Source organism: Nothoprocta perdicaria, unplaced genomic scaffold (assembly GCF_003342845.1).
Source record: "Nothoprocta perdicaria isolate Ctin4 unplaced genomic scaffold, notPer1 scaffold_18, whole genome shotgun sequence".
In the NCBI taxonomy this organism is placed as follows: domain Eukaryota; kingdom Metazoa; phylum Chordata; class Aves; order Tinamiformes; family Tinamidae; genus Nothoprocta; species Nothoprocta perdicaria.
In genome coordinates this window covers 4,705,610-4,719,112 of record NW_020454982.1, presented here as the reverse complement: position 1 = coordinate 4,719,112, position 13,503 = coordinate 4,705,610, and the positions used below count along the sequence as shown (strand labels likewise).

The following is a 13,503-nucleotide window of genomic DNA, read 5'->3' as shown; positions in this document are numbered from 1 at the left end:
ATCAAAAGGACTAAAAGTGCTTCCTCAGCATCCCAATGACAAATTCCATTACTGATTCAGCAATATTTTAATGTGGTTCAAGTATATAAATCTATGTATTAAGCATAAATGTCCAAAAATGTAAATAAAACATGTATTTTTAAAAAGATAATATGTTTCCGTAAGATTTAACAGTTGGTCAACACACAAAGTTCTATTTACTGACTTACAGGACATGTTATCTCAATGATATTTGATGTTAGAAGAAAGTAAAAACCATTTCAGAACAAATTCTGAGTGATTCTCAGTTTTCTAGAAATTTATACAAGTTAGTAATGTCACTATGGTATAAGAGGTAGTAGCTGTAGTATGGAGCTGCATAAACATCCTTACATTCCTGTATGCCAGTTTGCCTCAGTAAAACCTCCAAAGTCTCAAAGCACTGCCAGAATATCTATGCAGCCAGTTTTCAAGGGGATTGACTGAAAAATGGAAAACAAGAAGGTAGCAGCTAATATTTGGGCTTTTTTAGCTAAAGTGAAATCACAATAAGGGATGAATGGGTAAGTTTAGAAAGGTAATATTAAGAAAACTGAATGGAGTAGACTTTGATGATCAGCGTAGTTACATTTTTCTGCAGGTGAAACTACAAGCACACGTGTGTACACACTCCTCCCACACCTTCTACTCTGCAGCTTGAATGGACAGTAGCCAACAGCAAAACAACATCCACAAAAGGATACAGAAGTTCTTTGTAGCAAATTATCTACAATATTTCTGCACAACACAGCTCAGTCAACACCACTAAATTTTCAGAAAAGAGCAACAGCAGGCAAGATTCATAGTAATAAATTGAAAAAATATTTTTTCCTGTTTAATTAAAAAATAAATTGAAAACAAACAACAGCACAAAGAGGTCCATGGGAGAAGGATAGGTAGACAAAACCTTGTAATTTTGAGTATGAGATCCAGAAGTGTCAGTGATGATTTAGAAGTCAATAGTTGCAGAAAGTGTCTCCTGATTAAGAAAGAACGTGTCTGAAATCCTTAAATTCCCTCCAAGAGTTTCATTTGCACTCAGGACTACCTTCAGATTATGAGCCAAATAAAACTTTAAGATGAAAGAAATGATTTGAAGCAAATTACTTAAGAACCTATTTCTTCCATATTATGTGTCAATCTGCCTGAAGTGAGGTCTCTGCAGAGGTAATTCTTAGAGAAGGAAATAATTGCAGCTCTCATTGCATTTTTGCTTTTGGAGGTATATAGTCATTTCATTCAAGAATATTCTTCACTAGTAGTTCAAAACAATAAGAAAACTGGTGTTCTAGTATTTTAAATAGTTTTCACTGCTTGCTTAAATCTACCTGATGATATGGGCATCAAACATTCTTCAAGTGACAAAGCCATACAAAACTATTAATCATGTTTTTCAGTGGCAAGTAGTTGCAGCAATTACATTCAGTGCCACCAAAATATCAGAATTTACCTATATGGAAGTCACATTAATCTTTAAAATATTCTTCAGCAGTTTCTAAAGCTATTGTATATGGCCTCAAATACAAATAAAGAGCCTTTCTATTGGTATACTATCTTCCAAAACACTGTACACTGACAAAATTTATACAGGCAAACATCTGAAATTTTTACTTTTCCAGGTTTGCAGCCTACAGGAATTAAATTTATAAAAGCAGAAATGCTTTTCCTTTCTATTCAACTGAATAATTCTTTAGCTATATGGGAAAGAGAAGATATCATTAAAGGAAAGAAACTGTTTTTAACTTCTGAAGACATAATTAACTAATACATATGGTGTTCTCATTTTGTATTTTATTTTTAGTCCATTTCCTGCCCCTTTAAAGCAAATGCTTGACATTGACTTTGCATTAATTAACTCAATTAGATAAAATAGCATAATCAAATATTCAGATGAACTCTTAAAGCAAATATAAAATGCAGATAAAAAAGCAAGGTCAAGGCAGTCAGTTGCAACTCACTGAAGTTTGCTGACTTCAACTGCGAGAGACATATTTGCTGAGAAAACACACCTCGCGCTGCACATGCAGCACATGCATCTGCCTTTCACTTTTGAACCTTGTTGGAAAAATCTCTGAATGACAAAAAAACTTGATTTCAAACCAGGAGCAGCATTCTGCTCTGATACTAACCTAACAGGGTAACACAGCCTGCATGGTACCTGCTGCAACACAAACGTTCCTGTTTGGCAGTACCCCACGACACTCACCATCCAGCTACATTTTGCTGGAGCACTGCTCACACCTTACAGTGGCCTTAGGCACCTTGTATCCCACCTGCCAACTTCTCCCTACTTCAGAAGGGCCTCCTCCTTTCTAAGCCACCTTGGGAAGTACCCGCACTGTCTTCTGAAGGACTTTATCTTTTGTATACCAAGCAAAGCAGCCATCACTCTCTTACAGCAAAGGAGCACCATCGTAGGAAGGCAGGCAGCATCGGGACCTCACGGCTTCTTTCTGTTGATCCTTCATTTGTGTGTTTCACACTTAGGATACTGAACAACTGACAACCCCAAATCCTCTTGCGCACACAAGGATATCCATAGTAACAGGAATTGCTGAGCACCTTGATCTAAGTGAGATTTCCATGCATATTTTAAAGAAGAAACCCCATTTGAAAGCAAGAAACCAAGAGACAAGACAATATCTGTCTAGAATCATTGCCCTTCAAATGCTGACAACAAAAATATTCTTATTATTGATCCCAGTTATGGAAACTTTCAGGCAAAACTTCAGCAAACTAAAGCAACTAAAGGTATCATTTAAAGGGAAAGATTAATGAGCCTCAGTTCTGCCAGGTTGCCCGTGAGAAGCACAATTACACGTTCAAATGGTCTGTGCTGATATCCTGTTATTTTTAAGTGGCCAGAACTAGATTGTTTGGTGATGAAGCAAAATATCAAAATGAACCTTTTTCAATTATAAGTTTCAATTCCCTCAACAGTGCTTAGTCTTTAGAATTCTTACTATATTACTGAATTTTGCTTACTGTTGCCAAAATAAATCCTATACTGACCTTCAAACAAACCAAAAGGGAATAGGATATGAGAAAATCAGTTACTATTTGCTACTTATTTCGGGATGTCATCAGCGTAGAGGATACTTCTCTGAATGTCTGAAAATTCCTTATTATATATATGATACCCTCAAAAAAATGATAATACCATTCTAATAGCAGACTTCCTGGTGAGTCATACAGCATCTCTGGAACTAACTTTCATTAGCTTCTGCAGAATATTTACTGGGGCACGTTAATGGTTTCAAGAATCACTTAAATTAATAGAGTTCGTGGGGAAGTGATGGCCCAGGACAATTTTACAAGCTTCAAATTCTGTCAAGAGAAAAAGATTTCTACTGATTTTCTGAACAAAAAAATTGGATGGGCTGCAACACTCAGTATCTTTTAGGTAGCTTTTTAGGTAGCTTTTTTCTGATGGCACTCTTAAATGTACATATGCTGTACAATTTCTGTAGTATTTATAAACCCATCATGTATGAACAAACAACAGGAACTGGGAAATGAAGTCTCTGAGCTTTCATTATCTCCTATTAACAGAATCGCAGTGGTGCTGGGTGAACAATGAGAAGCCTCATTCATAGGTACCAGGCATGTGCATGTAAGCAAAACACAGGAACACATATGTATGTATCATACATAGCAAAAAGTAACTCACCCTTGCAGCTCTTAGGAGCTCATCATAGAAAAATACTTATTGAATTTGGAAAATTCCACATTTAAGTAGTAACTAATTTAAAGGATTAAAAATAGCAGCTTCCTTCTCACCTTCCTAACCTATCTTGCCTTTCAGAGAAATATATACTTATCTATTAGCATTTATTAGCATTTATTAAACTTATGTTTAATTTATCTTTTTTTTATTGTACCTTACTATAATCTTCCTTACAAAATCCTCCATCAATTAAGAAAGTGTACATGCATTTAATATTTTCTTAGCACTTTAATATACAAAAACTTATATAGCACACTGATAATATTTTTTTCAGTCATTGCATTTTATTAGGTTTTAAAATTACTTAAGCTAAGCTTATGCTTACCTGATTTGAGAATCTCAAGCTAACATTCCGCTGATCCTGTGGGGGTACATAACGTCCTATTGGGTCAATATCTTTAGGACTTACTAACTTGTCAGCTGAAAGGAAACCACAATAAAGATATAAAATGACTTGAGTATTTTCCACAGTTTCTGAGAACGATGCAGGCAAATGTTTTTTTTGTAGTTGGTTCTGCTATCATCTTCATTTTAGATCAATTTACAAACTAAAACAACCTGCAAAATTATACCAATTTTAAAACCATTATCTTCTAAGTATCCAGCCAAGATCTAAGTATCTTCTAAGTATCCAGTATAACACTATATATTTAAAAAATACTTCATTTTTTTCCTAGACAATGTCCAAAAGAACATATGCAGACAATACGTTCTACTGTGCGTGCACATACACACACACACCCCCCACAAAAAAACTTCTTTTCCCACAATTTATGGAATTATCCTATTGTTTTGAATAGAAATTCAAGAATCAAATTCTTGTTTAGCTCTGAAGAACATAGAGCCTCTGTCTCAAGGTCATATATTACATGTCCATAATCCTAAAAGGGACAAAACTATAGCTATATAGTGAGGACGGCTGAAGAAGAAACTGAAGAATAATTAGATATACATGAAACTTGAAAAGACATGGTGTAGAAAATGTTAAATGGAGAAACTTTTGCTGTTCTGAAAGAAAATGAAGTACTCCAGTCAAAGCAGCCTGTAAAAAAGTTTCAATGTGTTAAATAAGGCTAATTATCTGCTGTGAGCTATTACATCCTTTAAATAGGCACTTTCCCATCAAAATCTCATTTTGCATGAAATAGCCCAATCTGTCTTCGTTTTTTTTGTAGAGGTCACAGTGCATTTTCATGTCTCCTATAAATAAGTCAACAATTACAATGGGAAATGAACTGTTAGTCCAAAAGACAAATAACTTACGATGGCATTACCTAAATTCAGCTGCAATTCAAAACCAAACTGTTTTGATAATGAAAATGCTCCTGAACACTACCCTGCCCAGTAGATTAAGGCTAAATTTAAACTGTTTTAAAACTCCAGCATGCTCTAGTTGAGGTTCAGAAGTGTTTTAAAAGCATGGAGAGTAGAACAGAAGATGAAGGGACAGGTGACAAGGACACTGTGGCCGGGCAGCTCAGTGAACAGGACAATAGGGAGGCAAGTGCTGCTGGACACGGTGCCAGGGCTGTGGCCCTGCCTCGACGGGAGGAAGGCTGGAAGCCCCTGCGAGCTGCGCGGGCGAGCGCAGCCCTGGCCCTCAGCGCCCGCCTGTTCCCCTCGCGCCTCCCATACGCCCCGCTTCTCATTCCCTTCTCTGCAGCATCCTGCTTCTCATTCCCTTCTTTGCAGCATCCTGCTTCCCCCAGGAAACAGCAGGCCGGGGCACAGTGCATACTCCGTGCATGCACAGCTGGTTATTTCAAGAAAATGAATCTGGATTTTGAAAAATGACCACATACAATTTATTAGCCTACAGGCACAAGTTGCAAAAACAGATTTTAAAGAAAATATTGGCACCAGTGCACATAAGCAGACTTCTGATATTATCTAAAGGCACTTAGGACTCTTTACTAACTTACATTACATTGATGCTATTAAAAAAAAGTTGCAAAATCAGTGGCCTTTTTACCTCATAGTTCCTAAAGGCAAAAGCTGTTTCCAGAATTCTTACTGTTTTTCCACTGTTCTTTTACAATGACTTACACTGCTCAGCAATTAAAATATGTAGCCAAAATCATTTCTTCATGGAAGTAATTATGCAAGTATAGTAATATGTCATTTAAAGTAATTTTCAATATTTACTATTTACAATTGTATTTAGAGGAAGAATTTCAGTAAATTCTCATCACCATAATCACAAACACAAGTTTAGTGGAATCCAAAAACAGAGTTTTCTTTATTAACTCATCATTTGTATCAGTAAAAGCTGACAAATTTAATCCATTTGGATCTATGCTCTAAAAATATTGCTACAACCTGTAACCTAGTTCCAGGCTGCACTGAATCCACACAGCAGGATACAAGAACCATGAGGAAAAGTAACAGATAGATAAAAGGGAGCAACTAAATGAAAGACTAAAATAACAGTGACTGTTCAGCTATGTTAAAGAGATAATACCGTGTGTCCTGATATGGCTTTCTGTGTTCTGAAAGGGTGTCATTCAGGAGGACTTGGCAAACCTCATCCAGACATAGAAACTGTCTGAAAAATCGCATCACTGTTCAAAATGCATGCCTTTTGTTATGAAACAAGCAAAAAGGGGCATCTACTTACACTGCACAGGCAACCTACTACACACAATCATAGCTTAGGCATGTGGAAAATACCAACAGCTGCTGGCAGATGCTTCCCTGCCTCTATGGATCAGAGTTACAATTTGAACTTCTAACACTTTTTGTATCGCTGAGAGAGGCAATGAGACGGGTAAGAACTGACTCAGTCTCACATTGCTGCTTTCAGAGAAATTGCAACAGGCAGACGCTAGGCCCACAGACAGGGGAGGATCTAATGAGGTGGTGCTGTGTACTTGCCCACGTAACAGAAACCAGGAGGCTGAGAAAAGAGGAAGTTTTAATTGCTACCCCTGAGGCAAGCCCAGCAACTTCTGGAACAGATGATGAAAAGAACTAGTACCTTTCCTTTCCAGAAATCATTGGAGTCAGGCTTTCAACTAATTACCCACAACCACCACGCAAAATAACACACAAGAACACACATTCCAATAAGGTCAAAATTCTGATGTATTTGTCAACAGCACCTAGAAAGGAGTACAATTAAATGTATCAACCATAAACAGGTAAGAATAGGTAGAGTTCTTGATATTTTATAATCAGCACTGCTGATTAACAGATTTAACTTTGTGATAGACTAGCCTTTCTCCTATAAGAAATATTAAGAAACTCCTGTGGTCAGTAGAGTATTTTAACAACTGTTTTGCACTAGTTGCTGATTCCTCTCAAATAAGAATAAAAGTTTGTGACTGAAATTCACCACAAGCTGTAACCATCAGCCTTCAAAATGCACCTTCAAATGCTCATCCAGTAAGGGTAAAACCACTACAGACTAAAGAAAAGATTATCACTTTTATTTTGAGATTGTAACTGTTCAGAATTTCAACTTACCTTGCTTAGTTATAAAGAATCTGAAATAAGTGTTAAAGACAATTCATAAACATCACTGCACAGACACATGACAGTTATACCAGAGTAAGCATCATGTTTATGTAATATAGTTTCTCAGAGGGACAGTCATTAAAAAGAAAAGACAAATGAGAAGCCTACCTCATTGAGACCATTTTGAACAATCTACAAAATAACTTAGAGAGCTTACAATGTGCTGCACGCAGCATGAAAATCTAACATCAAATGAAGAATAAAAAGCAATTTTTGCCTATCACATATGAACAAAGGCAGAGGATGCATGCCACCCACAGTCCATTCAAAACTTAAGTCAATATTTTTGTTCATATTCAAGAATAACACTACCCATACAATTATCCTTCACATCTGACAACTCAAAACCTGATAAGAGTTTCAATTCAGTTTCTTACCCAGGAGCTTTGCAATGATGTAAACTGCCTGTCCCCACAGGAAGAACTTTCCATCGCGTCCATTGTTACTAGGAAATCGCTTCTGACTGCCAGGGTTTTTCTTTTCCAGATCCACAAAATCAGCTGGCACATAATAATATTTGGGTACAACAGGACACCCTATGGAATTGTAAAATAAATACATTAAGTAAATCAATAACATTGCACTTCATTATATGACTATTCCCCTTACAAAATGAAATGAGTGGAAAAGAGGAAAAGCATATCCTGAATCGCCACTCGTTCTCTCTCAAAACCACCATCAGTGTAATAAGCCAAGGGCTATGCCAAATAGTAATTTAGTGAGGAGGAGTAACACCATACAGTAAGAAATTTACAGTTATACCAGCATAATTTTTCCAAATAATAGAATTATTATCACAATACCTTCAGATGTATGTTGAAGCAAAGGATCAAGAAGATCCTGATACTCCTTTACTTGAGAAGAATTTCCTCTAAAAACTCCTAAAAATAACCAAAAAGTAATTCATTTAATGGATGGGGAATCTGTTCTGTGAACTCCATGTGCTTAACAGTGAAAATGAATATACAAACAAAAAAACCTCACACTTCTGCCTGGGGCATATATGACAAAACAGTGATATTCTGACTGCCTATAAATTTCAATTATTTTTTTGTTAAGATACAACAGAGAACAAACAAATACACTTATGTGTAAACAGTTGTTTTACATTAAGAATCATCTAGCAAAGATGTATTGGATAATAACGATCATGATCCATAAGCAATAACATAGAGTTCCTCTGTGTACTAGTAGAAAACATATAATTAATTCTGCAATACATAGTTGCCAGAATTTCTGCTCTTCGTATCTAAAAATACTACAAAGCTTTCATTGACAGAACAGAAAAGTTGATGAAATTATTATTTTGTATTCTGAAAGAATAACTACATATATGAACATACTGAAGTATGTTCTGTCGTATGTTTTCTTTCTCTAAAGAAAAAAACGTAAATGTTATAAACTCCAGCCAGAATTTCATCAATTTATGAAGCAGGATGATTGTAACCCTGACTCATTTTCTTATTCAGATGTTCTTTCTATGTGAATTTGGCTTCCCTGAGGTCTCCCTGTTAACATTTCTAGCATGTCTCCTATTGCCAAGACAAGGTTTGTGGGTAGTGATAATGTTTCTATTAGAAAAACTGGCTACATGGAAAAGATAGGTCTGGAAGCACAGGGCTTTCAAAGAAAAACTTGGTCAATAGTGTCCTTACACCCTCCTTTCTTCTAAATAGTTTCATTTGCCACAGAACATCCAACATAAAATGGTCTGCCACAACATCCAGTTTGTAAACATGCTCTTTCTTAGGAGTAATAATTCCACTGCTCTCATGTTTTGCCAGATTCTGATATTTATGCAAGGCTTTAAGACTTAAAAGTCAATGCAGTTAGTGGCACTGATGCAAACACTAGAAAAAACACATACTGAATCACATTTTAAAAGCAGAGTTCACTTCAAAAATGCTGAAATATGTGGTGGTGCTAGGGAGTTGGAGGAGTGTTTTTTCCTTATGAGGCAAAACTCTAAGTGACATACTTGTCACTGAATTACAGCTTATTCTTCTAGGACAGGAAAATCATTTTATATCTTTCCTCTTTATGACCTATCTCCACAATGCCTTTATAGAGGAAGAATGTAATACTTACCATCAATTATCATGAAAATAAAAAACAGAGGGAATTCACACTCAATGCCATCAAAAAGCTGAAAAGAATAAAAATAACAAGACATTTCAACATTTAGGTTTAAAACATGTATTTGCAAAACCTACTGAACCATTTCAAAGCAACAGGAAACAAATATCAATGTGAAAATACTTTAGTACACGAACTTCGTTTAGTTTACAATTTCTGCCTTACTAAAAGCAGATTCACTGTGCCTTCACAAACGCTACAGCCTTCTTTCAGACAGAATAGCTTTATCATCTACATTTTATCTTCTCAAAGAAACTATTCAGGATTTTTTTTTTTCATTTATATAACCTTTACTGATAAAAACTGTGGTCAAAAGCAAAAATCTTTTCTGTTCACTCAGAACTTGTAGTCAGCTGTGAAATTAAATAATAAATAACTTCCCTATTTGTTATGTGAAATCAACTGTGGCCTAAATGTAAATGGAAGCATATTCATTTACAAAACAAATTAACAACTAACTTGCTGACTTAGCAGTCTCTCAAAACTGCTCAAAAGCCATCATCTCATTCTTTAGAAAAGATTAAGTATCATTGCCAAATTCAATATTCCTAAAAGTAGTGTTGCTTGCTTTTATGCTTTTTCTTTCTTTATTTTTTTTTTCTTAAGCTTAAGGACTATCTAAATATTTTAGAAAATCTTATATAGGCCATGTATTTCTTTACCTTAATTTCTGCTGGTTTATAATAGCGCCGTGTTTTGTCCTCCAGTGCTGTCCTGTATCCATCCCTCAGAAATCTTTTAAAACCATATTTTCCTTTCAATTTTCTAACAACTTTATCTAGTGTTTGACTGAGCAAAGCCTCATCATCCAAAGCAAACGCAGGATAACTAAGACAAGGCAGAAGAGCTGCATCAGTATTCTATGGAAGAGAAGAGGAAAATAAGACATTAATTATATCTCTGAATCATTTGATATACATAAAGAGACTGTGTGAAACTATTATGAATTAAAAGCACAAGAAAAACTGTTAACTAGTATATCAGCACTACAGGACAGCTTACAGAAATACACACACACACACACACACACGCACACAAATCTTAAATTCTAATTCTGACATGATAAGGCATTTTTTTCATTTTTTTTCTTTCTGCTGATGCAGCTAAGAAACAATCATTTCAATTATACATTCGTGCCAAAATCAATAAGTCCAAACCATAAAAATAAATAAATAAATAAATAGGATGCTAAGATTGCTTCTACAGCATTCTAAATGAAGTAATTTATCAATCCAGTTTCTGCTGGAATATTTCAAATCTCTAACAAATAATAAATAGCAAAAAAATCTAAAAGAGCATTAGTCTATAAAGAAGTAGCTGACAGTGCCTTTTATTTTAATTACCCACTGTTATATCTCTACTATAATTCTTCTATAAAAAGAGTACACTATTAATGTTGGAGATTAATAGTCTGTTTCATGTGCAAAATACAATCAGGTCCCATAACAAAGAAAAACACAACAATGCTCTACTATCACTCATTTTAATTTACTGACTTTCATTGATCAAAATTACCTTTCAAGGTTAGCACTAAAATAGAAAATCTTTTTGATAAATCTGTATATATGTCACTTAAATTTACTCACTGATAAATACTTATTTGTAGTAATAGTTTTATAATAAGAACAAATATTCCATATTTGTCAATTTATAAAGATCTTTTTTTTCCTACATATAAGAACAAATTAGAATCATAGAATGCCGAAGGTTGGAAGGGACCTCAGAGGTCATCCAGTCCAAACCCCCTGCTCACGCAGGGTCACCTAGAGCACGTGGCACAGAGCTGCATCCAAGCGGGTTTTAAAGATCTCCAAAGAAGGAGACTCCACAACCTCTCTGGGCAGCCTGTTCCAGTGCTTTGTCACCCTCAAATGTCACCCACCCCTGTCATTAAACCTGAATGAAATATATTGTTTAAAAAATAAAGACACTGAGTCTATTATGGACACTTAGCGATTAGGCCAAAGATAAGACCGTCACCAGAAAGACTGCAAAATCCACCTAAATTCATCATAATGAGCATTCTGACCTAATATTTTATGCCATGGTAATTCCATTTCAGAGAAGCACCCACACATTTAGTGACATTTAGAAGCAAAAAACATCTAACATCTTTCCAACAAATTCCTATTTTTAATAAACAGAATATAAGAGCTATCATAAAGCTAAGAATTATGTTCCTAGCAATTTACTTTCTTCACACTCTGTTGAGGTGAATTCCATTTAACTACTTACATGAGACCTTGACTCCCTGGGTAGCAAAGAACACAAAGTCTGTCTATTACGGTTATGGGCATCAAAATCCACAAATATGACAGACCAAGAGCAGCCCTGTAAACAAAATGTAAAATCAACTTAAAGGCAATATAGATCAGGAATATAGATCAGGATATCAGGTGAAACTAGCTGAAAGTAACTTTGTTTTATTTAGGTTGATCTGTAAAAGTCTGGGAGCTGACAACTTTAACAAGAAAAAGGACCACAACACAAGTTGAATACATTTTAAACAAGTACAGCTAAAAGATTTTTTAAAAGCAAGAGAATGTCAGATAATAAAAACTTTAAGTTTCTTATTTGTCTACTAACAATTACGAAAATAATCACTCATTCAAGCTATAAATTCTTCCATTATTTCTTATACAGCAGGAACTGCTGTCCGCATTAAGAACAAAAAAGAAAACCCACAGTAGTTGCTTCTCTCTGTCTGTAGAACTGTTCCAAGTGGTAATGCTGAAGATTTTATTACAAGTTAAAAACAAATACTTGGATATTTATCTAAGATATCACTTTGGAAAAGGACATCCATAGCAAACAAAGTCTTGCTTTTCTGCTGCTATATTACATTTCATAATATGCATACCCAATTCACTTTTCAGGAAAAATTAAACATGAAAAGTACATGAAGGATGGCAATGCTGATCTTTTTCATAAAATAGGATGGTATTGTTTACATGAAGACCATTTTTCCAGATTCTCTTACAGGGTTTTAAGAAGAACAAAGTCCTGAAAGCCTGGAAGTCTTTATTTCTGATCTATCTCCAGTAAGAAACTCAACTGCAGTTTTAAATAGCTGACATGCATTTAGACAGTCCATTTTCATTGCTTTCCTACAGTTTTATATGATATTTAACCTCAAAAATACAGTATATGATAGGCAAACATTTTATCTATAAGAACAAATGATTTTATTTTTATGCTTATCACAGACTGAATAAAAAGACCTCTCCAGCTCCAGCCTCTAAGCCTTTCTAAAAGCTAAGCTACCCTTAAGTACTACCCACTTGTCTCTAATACAGAATCTAATACAGAAAACTAACACAGAAAAAACAGCTCACACAAATAACTGAAATTATTTATTAAGGTCAAATTTTCAGGCAGCCATTTCCCGTGTGCATGTGCTCCCAATAAGGCAGGGAGAGAGAGAAGGTTTCATATGTCACCGTTCTTGCTGTGGTGATGACCAAGATCTGGTCTTTAAAGAAGAAACTGAGGATCCAGCCAGAAAATATTTCATTGAAGACCTGTCACAGAGGCATTCACTACAGCTATGACTTTCAACTCTCAGTCCACTTTGGGGGATCTGTGGGCTACAAAGCTTTCTGAAGAAGTTAGAAGCCAAATTTTCAGTCAGGCAGACATATCATCTGTGGAAAATTTAGAATACTGATACAGTTTTAAATTTTGAAAGTCACTGCTCTAGAAAGATCAATGTTATCAACACTTACTTCTTGGCAAATGGAATTCTTGCAGCACACATAGGAATTCTTAGATTAGGAATTCATTAGCATTAAAATTTACTCCAAGCTACCTCTAGATGTGATTCATTTAATAATGATGTATTAATACAAACTAAACCCAGAGGTTTGGGTTAACCATTTAACCAAATGGTTTTATCAAATTAAAATAACAAGCTTGGGTATTTTTAGTAGCAATGATTCCAAAGTATTTAGTAAAACTAAACTGAAACACAGACGCCCCCTTTTATAATTCTTCCGTAGCCAATTCCCACCAACATCAGCAGAAGTTATAATGGTACACAGATTTCAGGATTGATCTATGATTAATTCACTACTAAGGGTTATAAGAATTCAGCTACTAAAGTCATA

General features: G+C 35.2%; 1 protein-coding gene across 4 annotated transcripts in view; it reads right to left on the bottom strand.

Annotated features, from left to right (window-relative positions):
• Window positions 1-13,503, bottom strand: part of PHKB (phosphorylase kinase regulatory subunit beta) — a 56,058-nt gene that overhangs the window by 21,232 nt on the left and 21,323 nt on the right. For all 4 annotated transcript variants that reach the window (XM_026036538.1, XM_026036539.1, XM_026036540.1 and 1 more), the window contains 6 exons: window positions 11,633-11,728; window positions 10,060-10,257; window positions 9,350-9,407; window positions 8,065-8,142; window positions 7,639-7,797; window positions 4,071-4,165 (listed from right to left, as the gene is read on the bottom strand). In XM_026036538.1, the coding sequence (XP_025892323.1) occupies window positions 4,071-4,165; window positions 7,639-7,797; window positions 8,065-8,142; window positions 9,350-9,407; window positions 10,060-10,257; window positions 11,633-11,728 (684 nt within the window). The remainder of the gene's footprint in view (window positions 1-4,070; window positions 4,166-7,638; window positions 7,798-8,064; window positions 8,143-9,349; window positions 9,408-10,059; window positions 10,258-11,632; window positions 11,729-13,503) is intronic.